The sequence below is a fragment of the Phacochoerus africanus genome, chromosome 3 (genome assembly GCF_016906955.1).
Source record: "Phacochoerus africanus isolate WHEZ1 chromosome 3, ROS_Pafr_v1, whole genome shotgun sequence".
NCBI classification, from domain to species: Eukaryota; Metazoa; Chordata; class Mammalia; order Artiodactyla; family Suidae; genus Phacochoerus; species Phacochoerus africanus.
Window position 1 is genome coordinate 149799948 of NC_062546.1, and position 18642 is coordinate 149818589.

At 39.1% G+C, this 18642-nt stretch overlaps 1 protein-coding gene across 2 annotated transcripts in view; it reads right to left on the reverse strand.

Annotated features, from left to right (window-relative positions):
* TTN (titin) overlaps window positions 1-18642 on the reverse strand; it is a 274931-nt gene that overhangs the window by 72743 nt on the left and 183546 nt on the right. For both annotated transcript variants that reach the window (XM_047772981.1, XM_047772982.1), the window contains 35 exons: window positions 18290-18477; window positions 18085-18199; window positions 17693-17977; window positions 17435-17586; window positions 16774-16921; window positions 16441-16618; window positions 16022-16143; window positions 15618-15905; window positions 15213-15509; window positions 14918-15104; window positions 14325-14440; window positions 13933-14232; window positions 13516-13815; window positions 13304-13409; window positions 13005-13201; window positions 12618-12923; window positions 12243-12521; window positions 11419-11718; window positions 11011-11313; window positions 10534-10896; window positions 9915-10217; window positions 9480-9779; window positions 8438-8734; window positions 8050-8334; window positions 7667-7960; window positions 5820-6119; window positions 5403-5711; window positions 5092-5282; window positions 3844-4273; window positions 2259-2567; window positions 1981-2129; window positions 1862-1894; window positions 1639-1768; window positions 1250-1549; window positions 843-1160 (listed from right to left, as the gene is read on the reverse strand). In XM_047772981.1, the coding sequence (XP_047628937.1) occupies window positions 843-1160; window positions 1250-1549; window positions 1639-1768; window positions 1862-1894; window positions 1981-2129; window positions 2259-2567; window positions 3844-4273; window positions 5092-5282; window positions 5403-5711; window positions 5820-6119; window positions 7667-7960; window positions 8050-8334; window positions 8438-8734; window positions 9480-9779; window positions 9915-10217; window positions 10534-10896; window positions 11011-11313; window positions 11419-11718; window positions 12243-12521; window positions 12618-12923; window positions 13005-13201; window positions 13304-13409; window positions 13516-13815; window positions 13933-14232; window positions 14325-14440; window positions 14918-15104; window positions 15213-15509; window positions 15618-15905; window positions 16022-16143; window positions 16441-16618; window positions 16774-16921; window positions 17435-17586; window positions 17693-17977; window positions 18085-18199; window positions 18290-18477 (8478 nt within the window). The remainder of the gene's footprint in view (window positions 1-842; window positions 1161-1249; window positions 1550-1638; window positions 1769-1861; window positions 1895-1980; window positions 2130-2258; window positions 2568-3843; window positions 4274-5091; window positions 5283-5402; window positions 5712-5819; window positions 6120-7666; window positions 7961-8049; window positions 8335-8437; window positions 8735-9479; window positions 9780-9914; window positions 10218-10533; window positions 10897-11010; window positions 11314-11418; window positions 11719-12242; window positions 12522-12617; window positions 12924-13004; window positions 13202-13303; window positions 13410-13515; window positions 13816-13932; window positions 14233-14324; window positions 14441-14917; window positions 15105-15212; window positions 15510-15617; window positions 15906-16021; window positions 16144-16440; window positions 16619-16773; window positions 16922-17434; window positions 17587-17692; window positions 17978-18084; window positions 18200-18289; window positions 18478-18642) is intronic.

Below are 18642 nucleotides of genomic sequence, written 5' to 3' on the forward strand. Positions count from 1 at the left end.
GGGCCATAGAGAAGTGAAACCATAGTAGCTTAGGCTTGGGAGTTCTTTCATGATATTTCCTTTACTATTTATGCAGAGTTATGAGGAGACCTACTGTGTTCATCCTGAGATGAATTCTCCTTTTACGAAAAACAACTGCTGGTAGAGGCAAAGCAATTTTCCAGTTTTCACAAATACAGTATAAGAATATGCAAAGGGGGTTGTGAAGACAACCCTCTTAAATATAGAAGAGAATACTGAAAAAACACACAGCAGTAGTGCTGTAATAGTAATTAGAGAAAGAATTATCGTTATATTTTTGTCAATGTTATATCTCTTAAAATGGATATATTTTTTCCTCAGAGAAAATCATGTAGTTTTAACAAAACCATGTAATCTTCTATAAGAACATTCAGTGTCATTTCCTTTGATGCTGTCCCCAGATTATTCATGGCTGTGATGATATATAAGCAAGTTTCTTTTTCTCTATTTGAGAAACTTAATGTGAAGATAAGTGGATCTTAGCAGTGGCTAAGCAAATAACTGATTCCTTTCTGTCCCTTTTGAGGAACATGCAGAGGAACTGATTTAACTTCTGGTAAGTGAAACAGCTTGCCATGGAGAAAACTGGATCAATGAAATTCCAAACATTATCTTCTTTCAGTAAGGGAAATATAATATGTAAGGGAATACAATAATTCTGTGGAAGTTGAGGGCATGAGTGGGTATCGTGCCCATGTCCAGACTCAAGCCATGGTAGCTTCCTGATGTACAGATACATCTCTTTTAATTTTGGACTCTTCTTGTGTATAGAGAAAGGCATTTACACAGAGGATGTTCTCTGGTAATATGTTGGTACTTACAGGTCTGGTCTTTGACAGTCACAGGGCCAACAGTGGCTGAAGGTCTGCTGACTCCTGCAGCGTTGACAGCTTTGACTCTGAATTCGTATTCACCACCCTCTACAAGGTCTTCGACGGTAAATTGCAGATCTTCCACATCACGCTTATTGCACTGCTTCCATGCTTCTTTCTTTGTACCAGTAGGATCCCACGCAAGGCACTCAACAATGTAGTGGGTGACAGGGGAGCCACCATCATTCTTTGGGGGTTTCCATGACAGGTGTACTGTGTTCTTTGTTACAAGGCCAATCTTGAGTTTAATGGGGGGATCAGGAGGATCTTTAAAAATAAAGGAAGTGTTAATGATTGTTTATAACAACGTATTTCAAGTTAGGGAAGCTATTTTAATCTTAGATTTAAAAACTTACATATTGGATCTCTGGCAGTGGTCCGCTGAATGGTTTCCGCAGGTGGACCAACACCAAAGCGGTTTTCTGCCCGTACGCGGAAGAAATATTCCTGTTCGGAGATGAGGTCAGGGACTACAAATGAGGTGCTTCCACAGTTGGGAGTGACTTTAGTCCAAGCTTTTCCATCAATAGTCCTCTTCTCGATAACATAGCCTTTGATCCTGTCTCCTCCATCATCATCTGGCATCTTCCATGTAAGTCTGCAACTACCCCTTGTGATGTCACTGACTTTCAGGTCTTTGGGTGGCCCTGGTACATCTGTTGGATGCAGATCACAGTATAAACAGTGGTGCTTTGCCTAAAATAATTTGTTCTTATCCCATAATAACTTTTAAAGTCTTCCTTACCCATGACTTTAACTCTGCAATTTGCAGTCTTTTGTCCCGCTTTATTCTTGGCTGTGATGCTGTATTTGCCTGAGTGAGATCGTTTACACTCCGGAATAATAATTACTGATGAGTTTTCAGCTGTCTCCAGCTGTACAAAAAAAGTAGTAGTCATACATTGAATGAAATAATAGCACTATTGAAGTCAATCAGATTCTGAATCATTTCAGTTTTTTTTCCTTACCTGTGCATCTTCAGGTATATCATGAACTCCATCCTATTAGAAAAGAAGGTAGTAAGTAATAGTGTAAATATGTCTTAAAGTGATTCAATGAGAGATGCAGAGAATTAGAATTTTCTTACCTTCATTGCCTTCTTTGCCTTTCCATCAAATTCCCACGATGATTTTGGTGTTGGGCGTCCCTTGATGACAGCAGGAATCCTAATCTGTGTGCCAGCTTGACAAACCAGACAGTCTTGTGCACCAATGTCAATGAAAACTTCTGGTACCTCTGTAAGACCATGGATAATACAACAGGATTTAACTCAACTTTTTCAAAGTCATTGACAAGCCCTCATAAATGAATCAATCTCATGATAAGATCAAAAGATGAACACATAAATGGGTTATGGAACAGTACCTTGAACATCAGTGGCAGGGATCTCTCCAGTTGTATCACTGGGTTCAGATTCACCAGCTTCATTGACAGCTTTCACTCTGAATCTGTACTTCTTGAGTTCTTTCAAATTAGGCACCACACATTCACAGGTAGTTAGGAGTTTGTCTGGTTCATTCACGCTTTTCCAGTCAGTGGTGCCTTCTTCTTGCATTTCTACAATGTATCCTTTGATTGGACTGCCACCATCTTTGGCTGGAGGCTTCCATGCCAGTGAGATGCTTGACTTTGTCTTATCTTTGACCTCTGGGCGAGAAGGTGGCCCCGGTGGATCTAATAAGAGAAAAAAAAAAAAAACTCAAAAATTGAAGCTGATGGGATGCTAGATTTATATACCATAAGAATGTTTCACTATACATGACCCTATTTTATTAATCTAGTGAAATGGGAATGCCAAAAGAATAAATGACCTTCTGGAGAAATATGAGATAGTCTATTTTCATTTAGCATTAATGCTGAAACAAAAGAAAGCAAACAACTAACTGGACTTAGAAAGGCTTCTGATTAGATAGGTCTATATTCTATTTACACACAATTGGGGAAAGCTATTTTACTTCTGAGATTACTTTGAAGAGGTTCTGCAATATTTTCTACTAAAAATTATTTTAAGGTAACTCACCATAAAATTAAAATTAAAAAAATTATTTCATGATTAGCTGGTAAAACTTTGAACACAAAATAATCTTAATGCTCTTTATTGCAGACATTGACTCTGCCCGTAATCACATAAGAACCCATTACATTTCTGGCAGTGCTTTACATTTGTGGAAATTCCTTTACTGTCTTCATCTTTTTAACTGTAGTTCTTTCCTCTTTGGTGCTTAGGACAGCTCCTTGCACATAGCGTATGTTTAATACTAGCTCGTAGAATGAAGGAATGAATGCCCAATTCATTTTATATATATGCTCCATACAGAACTTATATTCTAAGTCTTTTTAACAAGTAGCTAGATTTTTTTCCAGAGAGAATCTAATCAGATATTTAAATAGCAAATGAAATAAATCATAAAGACTTTGATATTTTAGTTTTTGAACTGATCATTTTATAGATTTCTCAGAATTTTTTCTTTTATTTAACCTCACAGACTATGCTTGAAAATCTTATCTCTTTGTTCAGTAAATGTTATTGAAAATTAAACATTTTTCTTTTTCTTGGACTCTTACTGAAGGTTCTGGTTAGTAAGGGAAATAATTTCCACAGTATCTAATTAATGAGATAGAGGTTTATTTAAGGTATGGGAAGAAGCTCATATCCAGGGTCTTTATTATTGTCATTCCTCATATAATACTAGGTTTAATCTAAGAGTTTAAAAAATACAAATTTTTGTATGTATGTGATGTATACATGAATATATATGAATTAGACATGTGCATAATGTGTGTATATGTGTATACACATATACATATATACTTCTGATAGTCTACATATGAAACTTTTCATTTTAATAAGTAAAATAATTTGGCATATAAAATACAAGAAATTTAAGAGTAGAATTATTCATTTAGTGGCTTTGCCCTTGCTAAATTCCAGGAGTGGAAGCATACTTACATATGGGATCTCCTGCAACAGCTGGGTCTGATGGCTCACTGGGAGGGCCAACTCCTGCAGCATTTATTGCCATCGCTCTGAACTGGTATTTAACACCTTCGATCAAACGGGGAACATTAAATTCCACGCCCTTCAATCCCACTTTGGTTATTGGTGCTCGGCTAACACGTGACCAGTAGGCACCTCCTTCTTCTCTCTTCTCCAGCCAGTAGCCAGTAATTGGAGAGCCACCGTTGTCCAAAGGAGGAGTCCAGCTCACCAGCATTGACCCTTTGGTGCGCTCCAGAACTTTTGGTTTTCCCGGAGGTCCAGGAGGGCGGTAAGGATCTTGAATGACCACTTTATCTGATTTGCATTCATCACTTGTTCCATATTTATTCACTGCTCTAACTCGGAACTCATACTGACCATTGGGGATAAGTTTCCAGATCTAGAAATCAGAGGAATGATAATCTCTTAAAAACATATTGATTTTCACTTGTTTTAAATTCAAGTTATTTTGGCAGGGAAGACTATAAAAAGAAATAAATCTATTATCTTAAACATATACACTCAAACATGGAGAAAGCCTTTTAAAATGACATTGTACTATATACAATAGCCAAGACATGGAAACAACCTAAATGTCCATCGACAGAGGAGTGGATCAAGAAGATGTGGTACATATACACAATGGAATATTACTCAGCAATTAAAAGGAAAGAAAGAATGGCATTTGAGCAACATGGATGAACCTAGAAATTATCATGCTAAGTGAAGTCAGTCAGACAATGAGACACCAACATCAAATGCTATCACTCACATGCGGAATATGAAAAAAGAACACAATGAACTTCTTAGCAGAAGAGATATTGACTCACAGACTTTGAAAAACTTATGGTTTCTAAATGAGACAGGTTGGGGGGTGGAGGGATACGCTGGGGTTTGGGATGGAAATGCTATAAAATTGGGTTGTGGAGATCATTGTACAACTATAAATGTAATAAATTCACTGAGTAATATAAAAAAAATAAAATGACAACGTGTAAATTTATTGTACCTAACAGTGGATCTCTCAAGTAAAAGAGAATTTTAATTTCAAATAGTATTTACTAGGTGGCCTTATGTGCATGGTGTTAAAAACTATACTAAAACTTTTTGTGTGTGATTTTGAGTTTAATCATTAAATTCCAAGGTTATTCTAGAATGGGGTTAATTCGGAGTCATGCCCTTTTAAATGCGCATAAAAAAATAATTAGAAGAGCTTACCCCGTATCTCCTCTCTACAGCAGTGTTGGTGACTTCCTCCCATTCGGCTTTCTTCCTACTTGCGTCGCGTTTGTCAATGACATAATGGGTGATTTCACTGCCACCATTGTCCAGAGGGGCATCCCATGTCAAGTAGCAAGATTCAGCTTTAATGTCAGTAACAGCAAGATTTCTTGGTGGGGATGGACGATCTGAAAAGGAACCAACAGAGGAGACTGAGAGGGCAATCCTTAAACAGACACAGGATTTCTTTTTCTTTCTTTCTTTCTTTCTTTCTTTTTTTTTTTCTTATGAGAAAGCATGTCACTTACCATATACTTCAACATGAACGTTTCGGAACACTGAGCCGAGGCGATTAGAGGCAGTCACCGTGTAAGTGCCTTTGTCCTCCCGGGTTGCTTTGGGAATGCTAAGCTCGGTCTTTGCCTCACTTCGGGATACTTCTTCCTTGGTTATCTTGAGTGCGTCGGTGGGTTTTTCAATCACAGTTTCATTCTTGGACCATTCAATCTTAGGCATTGGAAGGCCAGTTACATCTGCAGGGATGTGAACAGGCTCTCCTGCCTTAACTTTGATGGTGTCTCCTCGAACAGCCAAGCGCAACTTAATAGTTGGAGGCACTGCAAAGAGAAGAGTAATAGGAAAAAAAAATAGCAAAATCATAAGGATGTCTGCTTAACCTATGAGATAAAGTACATTAAAATTATTATCGTGTTCAGATTCCACACCTTCATCATCTTGTATGACCACATTAAGAGGCAGGGATGGTTCACTTTCCCCAATTTCGTTGACAGCCTTGACACGGAACTCATACATTTGGTGTTCATCAAGGCCTTCAACCAGCAAAGATGTGGTGGGGCAGAGTCGCTGGTTAACTCTTTCAAAGTCAGGTTTGTCATGACGCCGTTTTTCAATGATATAGCCTTGGATGGGGCTGCCACCGTTACTGCGGGGCTCTTTCCAGTCAAGGGTGATGGTGGACTTGGTCCTTTCTGTATACGTGAGCCTCTCGGGAGATGTTGGAGGACCTTTAACCAGAAGTAAGTTGAAATGTCAAGAATGAAATAAATCTTCATGTGAAAAATAACATTTTAATTCAAATTAATTATGTGAAAAATAGCTTTCTATTTGGCGTAATATTATATCCATCTTTAAAAATCATCAGAATACTCAGTTACCAAAATTATAGGCATTCATATAGGCAGAATTTTTCTTAGTAAACTCTGTAGTCAAGATTGATTAAAAATAAATCAAAGTGGGAGTTCCTGTCATGGCACAGCGGAAATGAATCCGACTGGGAACCATGAGGTTTCAGGTTCAATTCCTGGCTTCACTCAGTGGGTTAAGGATCCGGCATTGCTGTGAGCTGTGGTGTAGGCCAGCAGCTTAGCTCTGATTCGACCCCTAGCCTAGAAACCTCCATGTGCCGCAGGTGCGGGACTAAAAAAGAAACGAAACGAAAAAGTTAAATAAATCAAAGTGCATGTATGCTTTTTTATATCTAGCATTTTAGATATTTTACCTTTGTCACTGAGAAAGCTTCTAGTTTTAATGAAATAGGAGGACTGCCTGCGAGGTTTTGCTTTGAATGATCAGTGGAGAGCAAAGTGTTCCTCTCTTGTTAACAGACAGTGGATATGTTTGCTAAACACTCTTTGAAGCATGTTGCTGCAAGTGTGGGTTTAAAATGGGATGGAAAAAGAATTTATGTAATGCTGCTATAGTTTTGTCTCCCAAAGGACAAGCTAGAAAGAAACAGCTTTGAATGGTGAAACCAGATCCAGCCCACTCTTAACTATTTTTGCAACCAGAAGCAGAGCTTTGCAGTGGAAGCCCAGCTCTGTTCTATTCTTTCTGGCCCAACTTGAGCTGTAGTAGATATTCTTAAAATGAGAAATCACAGTGGGAGATAATTTTGTTTCAGTGGGATGGTGGTGGAGGAAGAACAACTCTTTTGTCTCTTGGGGAATGGGTCATCCTCAGAGACTGTGGTTTTTAGTTTTTATGGGATGTCAGCATGCATAATATTACGGCTTCCTATTTGTTCATACTGGTCTAGGACATTCCTTTTGGTTGGTGTTCTATTCTTTAGTGGCTCTTTTTGGTTTGGGGGCCTCCATATCCTTCCAGTGTGGAGACTACTTGAGGGCTAAAGGAAGGCTAAAGCATTTATGCTGAGGCAGTTATTTGTCCTGTAATCTTTCAAAAACAATGAACTCTCTAACTACTAGACTATTAATTACTCCAGTGTATTTTATTACTAAGATGCAATATTTCTAAACTAGTTTTAGGTAATTGCCAAGCTCCAATGATTCAGGTTTTTCAGCACATTAAACCATGCACAGTTTTGTACAAAAGTTACACTGATATTACAGAAAATACGGTATTTTTAAAGTTGCTGAAAATACGGTATTCTTAACGTTGCTACTTTTTAGTTGGTTTACCTTTTTTATTACTATAGGTCCAACTATAGGTCTTGAGACTACTGGAAGTTTGAAGCCTTAAGGCTCAATAAACAAATGATGTATAACTAAAATAAATCAGTATTTACTTTATAAATAAGACCTTCTCTTACCTAGTGGGTCAACTGCAAGAATTGGTCCTATTTCAACAGGAGGGCCACAGCCAAACTTGTTCTTGGCAATCACACGGAACATATATTCTTGTCCCTCAAGGAGACCTGTGATGTCACATTTAGACCTCTCAGTCTCTATTGGTTGTCTCCACGTATGCATCTTAGCATCTTTTCTTTCAATAATAAAGCCCGTGATTTCACTTCCTCCATCATCTGCTGGATCAGACCAGTTAAGCAGGCACATCTTTCTGTTTGTTACAACAGGTTTTAAGTCAAGAACTGGACCAGGGACATCTGAAAAATAAAACAGCAACAGAAAATCAATGCAATAAAATAGTATCACTTAGGAAAAATCCTATGGACATCCATGGAACATTCCTTACCAAAAACTTCTACCCGGGCTGCGGCAAATTTGGAACCACAGCTATTGGTGGCTGTAATCACATATCTGCCATGATCTTTTCTCAATGCCTCCTTGATAATTAGTTCAGATTTGGTTCCAACATTCTCTATTATAACACGGTCTTTATCCAGCTCTCCTTCTTCGATGGTCCACACTTTTGTTGGCACTGGGCGGCCAGTTACCACAGCTGGAATTCTGAGAGTCTTCCCGGCCATTATCTGTATTCCGGCCTTGACAGAAACATCTAGTTCTACATTTGGAGGCTCTGTGGAAAGAGAACAGTCATACGTTAGCCCAAGAAAGATGAAAAAAGAAAAATCCCATACTGGGAAAATACCCATAATCTGACCCATGTAACTTTTAAGTACCTTGCGGTTCAGCCACAGTCACAGGCTCTGTTTCTCCAGGCGGTCCTTCACCGGCCACATTGACGGCACTCACTCGAAGTTTGTAATCGGCGCCCTCTCGGATTTCTCTGACGGTATACTGACGGGCCTTGATCATTTTCTCTGTGCAGCGTGACCATTCATTTGTGCCAACCAGCTGCTTATCCACAAAGTAGCCAATGATTTCCCCACCACCATTGAAAGCTGGGGGTTCCCACGCTAGTTCGATAGTTGTGCAACTTGTGTCAGTGACCCTTGGGATAGGTGGTCCAGGTGGAGCTGGAATGAATGCAGACACATAAATCAAAACTCACCGATGGTTTAAAAAATACAATAGTTGCAGTTCCCATTGTGGCACAGTGGAAACAAATCCAACTAGAAACCATGAGGTTGTGGGTTCGATCCCTGGCCACGCTCAGTGGGTTAAGGATCTGGCATTGCTGTGAGCTGTGGTGTAGGTCACAGACATGGTTCGGATCCTGCGTTGTTGTGGCTATGGTGTAGGCTGGCAGCTGTAGCTCCAATTCGATCCCTAGCCTGGAAACCTCCATAGGCTGTGGGTGTGGCCCTAAAAAGCAAAACAAAAAACCCCAAACAGAAAATAAGATGTACAGTAGCTGATGCTATCTGATATCTTTTTTACATGGTGTGTGGCATGTAATGTGGGTAAGTAACTGCTTTGTGAAACTTTTATAGAGATGTTTAAACTTTTACATTGTGACCTCAACAATCTATGACTGTAGTCATTACTAATATTGAGTTTCATTTTTTCCAGCTTTTTTGTGATATTATTGACATATAAGCCATGTGTAAGTTTAAGGTATATAATGTAATGATTTGATACATGTATGTATTGTAAAGTGATTAACATAATAATAATAGTTGACACTACCATCCCCTCACATAATTTGCATTTTTGATAATACTTAAGATCTACTCTCTTAACAAATTTAAGCATATAAAATACTACTGTTAATTATAGTGACCACGCTGTACCCCACTTTCTTTTTAAGGAAGTACTTACAGATTGGATCATGTGCTGTTTTGGGATCGGATGGGGGACTGAACTTTCCAGGTCCAGCTGCATTTTCGGCACATACTCTGAAGACATAGGTGAGTCCTTCTAATAGGCCTTCCACCTTGGTCTTCAAAGAATTCAGAAGGTTTCTGTTGACACGAGACCAGTGTGTACTATTGACCTCACGCTTTTCAAGCCAATAACCCAAGATGGGGCTTCCGTTGTCTTTTGGTTCATTCCATGTCACTACCATACTGTTGCTGGTGACCTCTTCCACAATGGGCTTATCGGGTGCATCAGGTGGTTCTGACCAAAAAAAAAAAAAAAGCAAATTTGAATTAATCCCTTAGTATAGTATTAAAGATTCATGTTTACAAGCTGTGATAATGTATATACCAACATATGATAAAAAGGCAAAGTTTAGATGCTGAAGAACCTTACCAAATGGATCCTTAGCTATATATGGCTTTGAAACACATGGTGGTCCAGGCCCAAACCTATTTTCAGCTCTGACACGGAAGAGGTATTCTTTTCCTTCAATCAGCTTTGTCACTGAATATTTGCAATGTCTGAGTGTTGAAGTGACAATGATCCACTCTGAGTCAGGTTTTGTCTTGTCTTTCTTTTCCAAAGTATAGTTTATAATTTCACTGCCACCATCATCAAGGGGTGGTTCCCATTTACAGACGACAGAGTTCTTTCTAATATCTTCAAATACAAAGTTGATTGGTGGTCCCGGTATGTCTGATATTTTGAAAGAGAGAAGTGGTTATACATTTGTGTAGAAATGATTGCAACAGAAAATGTAAATGTTTAATGTTTAATAAATGTTTAATAAACCTCTGTTTTTCCTACATCCATCTTTGTATCACATTAGCTAACAAATAACAAGGTCAAATGATTTCTTTCACGTAGCCTGGAGGAAAAAAAATGGAACCGAAGATACTTTGCTGATGCTATTTCCCATTCCTTTTAACTACCCGCCAAACTCTTTATTTTTGTGTTTTACTAAAACTCTTACATTAACTTCCTTTGGAAAGTGTAGTTTTTACCTACTTACCTAGCACACTGACAGTACAAGGCGCTTTGGCGATACCATGGTCATTTTCAACTTTGATCATAAACAGGCCGTGGTCGGGTCGGAGAGAATCTCGGACACGTAGCTGAGATTCTCCTTTTCTACTGTTGTCGATGCTCAAACGCTCTGTCAGAGGCAGGACAAAGGGTTCTTCTTCTTGAACTTCACCCTTCCTCCTCCTAACCAGGGGTGTTACCCGCTTCTTAATTTCCTCTGGGGTGATAACTTTTTCATCCTTTAGCCACGTAATAGTCGGGTAAGGTGACCCAGAAATAGTTGCATCCAGTGCTATTTCATCACCACGTCTCACTTCTAGGCTTGTTCTCATAATGACTTTTGGGGCATCTGTAATGATTAAGAGCCATCATTGTTTTCAGTTCTGATGAAATTATCTGACAAAAGGTTATTCTCATTTATTTTACAGTGGGAAAATGGCAACCCCATTTAAACACAACTTACCAATAGGATCTACAGCTTTGGTTGGAGGAGTGGCCCGAGAAGGTTCCCCAATTCCAGCAGCATTTTCTGCTCGCACACGGAACTGGTATTCCTTTCCCTCTTCAAGGCCTTTTGCCGTGTAGGTCAGGACTGGTACCAGGTGTTCGTTGCATCTCTTCCATCTCTCTTCACCCTTAGCAATCTTCTCTATGATGTAACCCATTATCTTGCTCCCTCCATCATACAAAGGTGGCTTCCACGTAATAGTCATTGCCTCAGCTGTAGGATTGTGAACCTCCACATCTACAGGTGGATCAGGGGGCTCTGCAGAACAAGAAGAGAACTATTACTATAGGAAAACCCATCTTCTTAAAATTAAAAAAAATGCATATTAATTCATAGCTGTATTATAGTCATGCCCAAACTTACGCTTTGGATCTTGAGCAATGATTGGGTTTTTCAGTTCAATATATTCGCCTCCACCAATCTTGTTGACAGCTTTAACACGGAAGAAGTATTCACCATTTGGTATGAGATCTTTTACAGTCCAAGACAGTTTGTTCTCACCAGACATGACTGGTATATATGTTCTTCTCCCAGCTTCTCTGCGTTCCAGGACGTAATGAAGAATTGGGCTTCCACCATCATATTCTGGAGGTTCCCAGGTTAATTTACAAGAACTCTTGGTGATGTCACTTGCTTTAAGATCTCTGCATGGTCCAGGTAGGCCTATTAGAAATCAAATTGACAATTATTTTAATAGCATACTATTTCTCTGCATAGGACATTGCAGGCCATTTAGCATCCTTGGCTCCCAACTACTAAATGTCAGGAGCTCCCCCTTAGTCTGTTTTCCAAACACTAATGCCCCCCAACCCAATTTCTAAACACCATCCATGTGTGTAGGGGAAGGGGACAGAGAATGTTACTACCCCTGGTTGAGAACACTATGAAAACATGCAAATACAATTAATAAATGAATATTGGTTATTTAGACATTCTTTGGGTATACTGTCTTTTATTTAAATTAGTACTTCACATACAAATAATTAAAACAGAAGTAAAATAGTGTAATCAGAGTTTAACTAGGAATTTCATCTCTTTAGAATTGCTTTGCTTCTCATATGGGAAGAAACAATCTGAAAGGACATTTAGTTTAAAAAGGGCCAACTCATGAACACACTAACACTGCAGAGTTAACTAATTTTTGCAACATGTGAGAAATGTCTAGTGTTTCATCAAAGAATGATTACCTATGACTTTGACATTGATTGAGGCAGTTGCTGAGCCGAGCTTGTTCTCCAGGGTAATGGTATAAATTCCAGCATCTGCATGGACACTCTTGGGAACTTCGAGGTGTGCAGAGATGTGATCATTCTTCATTGTTAATCTGTCACTTGCTTTAACTTCTTTTCCATCTTTATGCCAGCTAACGGTTGGAACTGGGACAGCTCTGAAGGGAACAGGGATGCTTAACTTTTCACCTTCAATGACGACAATGTCATGAGTCTCTAGATCAATTGTTGGCTTGCCTGTAAGATGAAATCCAAAAAAAGGAAAATGTATTTAAAAATGCAATGTGTGAGTAAAGCTCATTTTATTAATTATAAAAGAAATGGTGTTCTTACAGTCTGGGTCTTTGGCAACGACGTTTTCAGAGATTTCAGATGGCTCGCTGACACCAATGGCATTGACAGCTCTCACTCTCAGAACGTATTCCTTGTCAGGAACAACACCTTCCTCAACCTTGAATTTCAAGTCTTTTATTGGGCGAGAATTAACCCTCATCCATTTCTCAGTGCCTACTGGACACATTTCAACATGGTATCCTATAATAGGACTTCCGCCATTCTTCTCTGGGGGCTTCCAAGCAATGTCAATGTGCTTTCTCCCAGCATCAGTTACATGCAGGTCAAGGGGAGGTGAAGGAGGACCTGAAAAAAGTGAGATATTCATATACACAGTCTCATCATCAAGCTCTTGACAGTATCCTTTGTATAATCAGCACTACTTACTTGTTGGATCTTCAACTGTCAGGATTTCAGTGGGTTCGCTTGGGTGACCAACTCCAGCTTCATTCTCTGCCCGAACCTGAAACTGGACCTCTGTTCCTTCAATGACATCAGTTACTCTAAAGTTACAGTCAGGTCCCGCGGTCTTTCCGGCTTTCACCCAACGAGTACCCAATTTTTCTTTCTTCTCAATGATGTATCTGTTGAAATAATGAAGCAGTTCATTAGCATTAATAAAGTTAAGTATTTTCAGCCAAATGTAAAATTTGAATGAATTAAAATTGAATGATTTAAAATTCTACCTCTGTATGGGTCTTCCACCATCATTTTTTGGTGGTTCCCACTTCAGGTCAACATGTCGTTTCGTTACGTCAACCACTGTCAGAGCATAGGGTGGCCCGGGGGTGGCTGAAAGCAAAATATTGAGTGGTTAGAAAAAGCAGAGGTAAAATGGTAATCCATTACAACTGGTGTCACCACGATGGTGTCACCAAGATGAAGTTAGAGAGCATACTAAAGGTGTCTTTGGCCAGGACGGAGTCCTCGACTTCACAGTAATCACTTTGTCCTATGGCATTTTCAGCAGCAACTCGGAACACATATAAAGAGCCCTCTGTCAGTGGGGTCACTGTACACTTCGTGTCCTTGACAGTTGTGTCCACTGTTTGCCAGCCTTTTCGCCTCACATCTCTCTTTTCCACAATGTAGTTGGTGATGGGGGACCCTCCGTCTTTCTCAGGAACTGTCCACTTGAGGTCTGCTGTATTTTTTGTAATATTGATAACTTCAAGCCAGCGAGGTGGTGATGGGGGATCTGCAGGGGAAAAAAACATTTCAATTTTTTTATTGTCCAACATTCAGTCTTCACTAAATTCTCCAGTAGTCACTAGGAGATCAGACAGCAAGGATGAACTAATCATGAGTGACTTACATAGCTTCTCCCGGCAAAGCACAGGGTCACTGGGTTCACTGGGTTCACTTTCCCCAGCCTTGTTCACAGCCCTAACTCGGAATGAGTATTCCTGCCCCTCCATGAGGCCCGGAAGCAAATGCTGAGTGGTGGGAACCCCTTCGGCCACCCGGACCCAGTCCTCTGTTCCAGTCTTTAGCATTTCAATGATGTAAGACTCGATCTTTGCCCCTCCATCGTGTTCTGGTTTTGTCCAATTCAGCATTAATGATGTTCTGCCTATATCTTTCACAACTGGTTTTCCAGGAGGCCATGGAGGATCTGCAAGCCAGCAAAAGGAAATCATTATTTAGGTGTTACAAAAGGAATTCATACAAGCTTCAACATAATCATAGAAAATATATAAATTATACCTATGGGATCTTTTATTAAGATGGGCTCAGTTGATCTGCTTGGTTTTCCAGGTCCAGCAAGATTTTCAGCCAGCACACGGAATCTGTATTTTTTCTTATTGGTGAGACCTTTCACTCTGAATTGGGAACAAAGTATGAGTTGAATTCCATGATAAGAAACAGAAATGTCTGTTTATTTTACAAAGAAGCAGCTAATCTATTTAAATTGTGAAAAAATGATTTGGAAATTGAGCTGGAAATCTTTCAATATGAATTTAAAACTGCCTTTTAACTGTCATGCACTTTAGATTTGGTCAAATGTACCAAGCGAATTATAGTATCTATAATAATGATCATTATCATAATATACTGGAGGACTAAAGACTTTGGAACTTTCAGAAAGTTGATATTTTATAGTAAGAAACTAAATAAAGAAGTGTGTCCTTCAATGAAGTTTATATCATTTTTGAAATTATGTGGTAATAGAAAAAATAAGCAAAAATAATTAAAAACTTTATAGTAATATATAATCATATATATTCAAAAGGAATGCTAAAGAATGAAAATTTGTATACACTGCTGTTTTAACATCTTGATGGAGAGCTTGGGCATACCTGTATGTTGTGTCCTTTATTGGCATCTTATTGCATCTAACCCATTTATCAGTATCAGGATCTAATCTTTCAACCCAGTAGCCAGTGATTGGGCTGCCACCATCATCATCGGGCTCACACCATGTGAGAGTCACGGCATCTTTAGTGATATCAGAGGGTTCTAGGCGAGTTGGAGGTCCAGGTGGATCTACAGACAAGGTAATCATATGTGTTAAATGTCCTATATATAAATATGACACCTAAATCAAAGTGTGACACAAGAAACCTTTTGCTTTTTTTTTAATGAAAAACTTACCAAACTGAAACTTGGCTGTTATTGGAGTGGCCTGAACTGGCTCACCAACACCATACATGTTTTCTGCAGCAACTCTGAAGATGTATTCTTTATTAGGTGTTAACTTGGTTGCCCTGAACTTTGTATCCTTGACAGTTGATGAGAGCTTGTGCCACAAATCACTGTCAGCTGCTCTTCTTTCCACAACATAGTTTGTGACTTTGGATCCACCGTCATCGCGTGGTGGGTTCCATGTTAGCAGACACGACTCATTGGTCACTTCTGTGATGTCAAAGGCAGCTGGGGGTCCGGGTTTATCTGTGGATGACATTACACACTCAGAAAAAAAATAGTTTTAAATCATGTTTTGTTTTAGAGTGTAGCTGGAATGAGTTTGCCTGTTTTCGAAAGGAGAGCCTCCCTTACCTAAGACGTTCACTTCCACCACAGCGGTGGCCCGACCACAGACGTTCACGGCCTCAATGATGTATGTGCCTGTGTCACTTCGCTTACTATCAATGATCGTCACTGTGGATTTTTTAGGAACATTTTCTATGGTGATCCTTTTGTCCTGCTTCAGAAGCATATCTGCCTTCGTCCAAGTTATTTTAGGTTCAGGCTTGCCAGTGACGGTGGCAGGAAGTTCAATCTTAGTGCCTGCTTTTACAGTGAGACCTGCAAGGAGCTTCACATCGAGGAAAATTTCTGGAGCCTCTGCATTAGAAAAGATTATTTATGATGTCAGCAAGTTTGAGCAGAATTAAAGTCAGATATCTGCTTGATGAAGCAAAAACAAACAAAGAACAAAACAAAAACCCAAAAATATGTACCCTGTGTGTCCACAGCCTGGATTTCATCTGTGGGTTTGCTTGGCTTGCTAGCACCTAATCTGTTCAAGGCCTTCACGCGGTAGGAATACCACTGACCTTCTTCAAGACCTGTCACTTCCATTCTGTCGGAAAACAAAATAGGATATTTTACTTTAGTGCAAAAAATCTGTTTTCCTGGGGAGTATTCATATTTTCAGAATTCATATTCCTGTTGTAATACTGTCCTTTAATTCTGGATTGCCTCAATATGTTAATTAATGAAAACCGTGTGTAGGGGTAAGTTTAGTAGCACTTCTAGAAATCAGACAGGCACACCAGGGGAATCTTTTTAACTTTTAAATTTTCCAAAATGGAGCTCATTTTAGTGAGTTAAGAGTAAACATTTACTCTTGTGAGTGCCAAATCATTTTAAAACTTACTTTGTTTCTGCAACTGGTTCTCCACAGGCAACCCATCGATCAGAACCACGTGGACATTTTTCAACTATATATCCTTTGATGCGTGAACCACCATCATTTTTAGGTGGATCCCATGTTAGGAAGATGCTCTTGGCTGTTCGGTCTCTCCATTTAACATTCTCTGGTGGGTCAGGTACCGCTATAGCATTTTAAAGAGAGAGTCAGTCTTAGATAGGCTGTCTATGAAATCTCCATATTGCCAACCCGTGTCTTTCCCCATAACTTTAACTCCACGTCTGAAAACCAAACCAGGTAACAAGAGGATAGGTAAGAAAACATCAAGAATGTACTCACTTGCAGGAGCTGACATATTTACAGGTTCGTCGACATACGCAGGTTCTCCAGGGCCGCACTTGTTACAAGCACAGACTTTAAATAAATATTCTTTTCCTTGAACAAGATCAGGAACTGTGAATTCTAGGTCGGTCACAGAGTCTGTAACCTGGAATGAAGCAATACAATTAATTGGTTGTGTTCCAAAAAACATCTTGGCCCAAGTCAGAAAATTTTTACCATGAGTAGGGTTATAAATGGAAGTTGTTTTTGTATAGTAGAAATTAACATAACATTGTAAATCAGGTACATTTCAATTAAAAAATTAATTTTAAAAGGGTCCTAAGACCTATTTAAAAAAAAGAAAAACAAAACCAAGTGGGAGTTGTTTTGAATGCTAAGGATTATTCTTATGTTAATTTCATACAAGGGAAAAATACAAAGTAAGAATCATGTAACATTTGACCCTTAATATAAGGTGAAACTGTTGAAGTACTACTGTCAAATCTTGGTTGAACTACCTCAGGAAGCCTTAGCATCAATACATTTTAAAATGTTTTAGGTACTTTTTCTGGCAAGGTAAAGGTAAAAACTTATAAACTTTGCATGGCTTCCAGGCATTCTGGGATTTCCTCCACACTCCTTTCTGGAGGTGGTGCATTGCCTGCCACTCAAAACTCACTTTGGTCCAAGTTTTCCGGCTGACTTCTCGCTTTGCAATAACATATCCAGTTAATGGACTTCCTCCGTCATCATCTGGTGGTTCCCAAGTTAAATGTACCGAATCCTTGGTTATCTCACCAAATTTCAGTTCTTTGGGTGCACTTGGGCGAGCTGAAAAAAAAAAATGCAGTCAGAAGTCAGTATCACTAATAGCTTAAACCAAGCTATTAGTTAATACTGTCAAATCACCTTAGAAAACAAAAGTTTAGTTCCTTACCAATTACATTAACATCAATTTCTCCAGAAATTCCTTTCACAGGATTTTCTAACTTCAGTGTATAAATGCCCTTGTCTGGACGTTCACTTGGAGAAATGACAAGTTCAGCATAGGCAGATATGGTTTTCATTTTCACACGGTCCCCTGCTTCTAGTACTTTATCTCCAAAAGACCAGGTAGCAGTTGGCCTTGGATAGCCTGTGCTTGGAACCAGGATCTTGATTGGGTTCGGGACGATAACTTCCAGACCATCTTTAAATGCACTTAAATCCATTGTTGGTTCAACTACCAAAGAGAAAAATTAATGAGTTTCCAGTACTATATTTAAGTCCCTGGTACCCCCAAAGTAGCTGGGTGCTGTTCCCAAATCTACAAATAAAATGTCCACTTACCAAATGCATCATCAGCAGTTAGAGGACCAAGGATTTCAGATGGATCTGAAACACCAGCTTCATTTTCTGCAGATACTCGATATAAATACTTATTTCCCTTTTGTAATCCAGTAACCTAAAATGATGAATTAATATTTGTAAAAAACATATACATTTAAGTCCATGATCATATACTGACTATTGTTTTTAGATACATGTGCCCTACCTTGTAAGTCAGTTCAGGGACAAGTTTCTTATTGCAACGAATCCAATTATCTTTTCCTTCTTCACATCGTTCAATTATATAGCCCAGTATTGGGCTTCCTCCATCTTTCAGGGGAGGTTCCCACGTGAGCTGAACTGATGACTGAGTCTGATCTGAGGAATTTAGGTTCACAGGAGGACTTGGTCTCTCTGCATTGGAAAAAAGAGTTGGAGCATACCAATTAATTCAGTACAACTTATTAAGACAATGTTGTAATCATTTCTATCCTCCCCATTTAAATGCCAGTTTACTGAATTCACTGGTTAAAAGTGGGCACAGTCTGGATTTTTACAATTTTGTTCAGATCTTTCTGA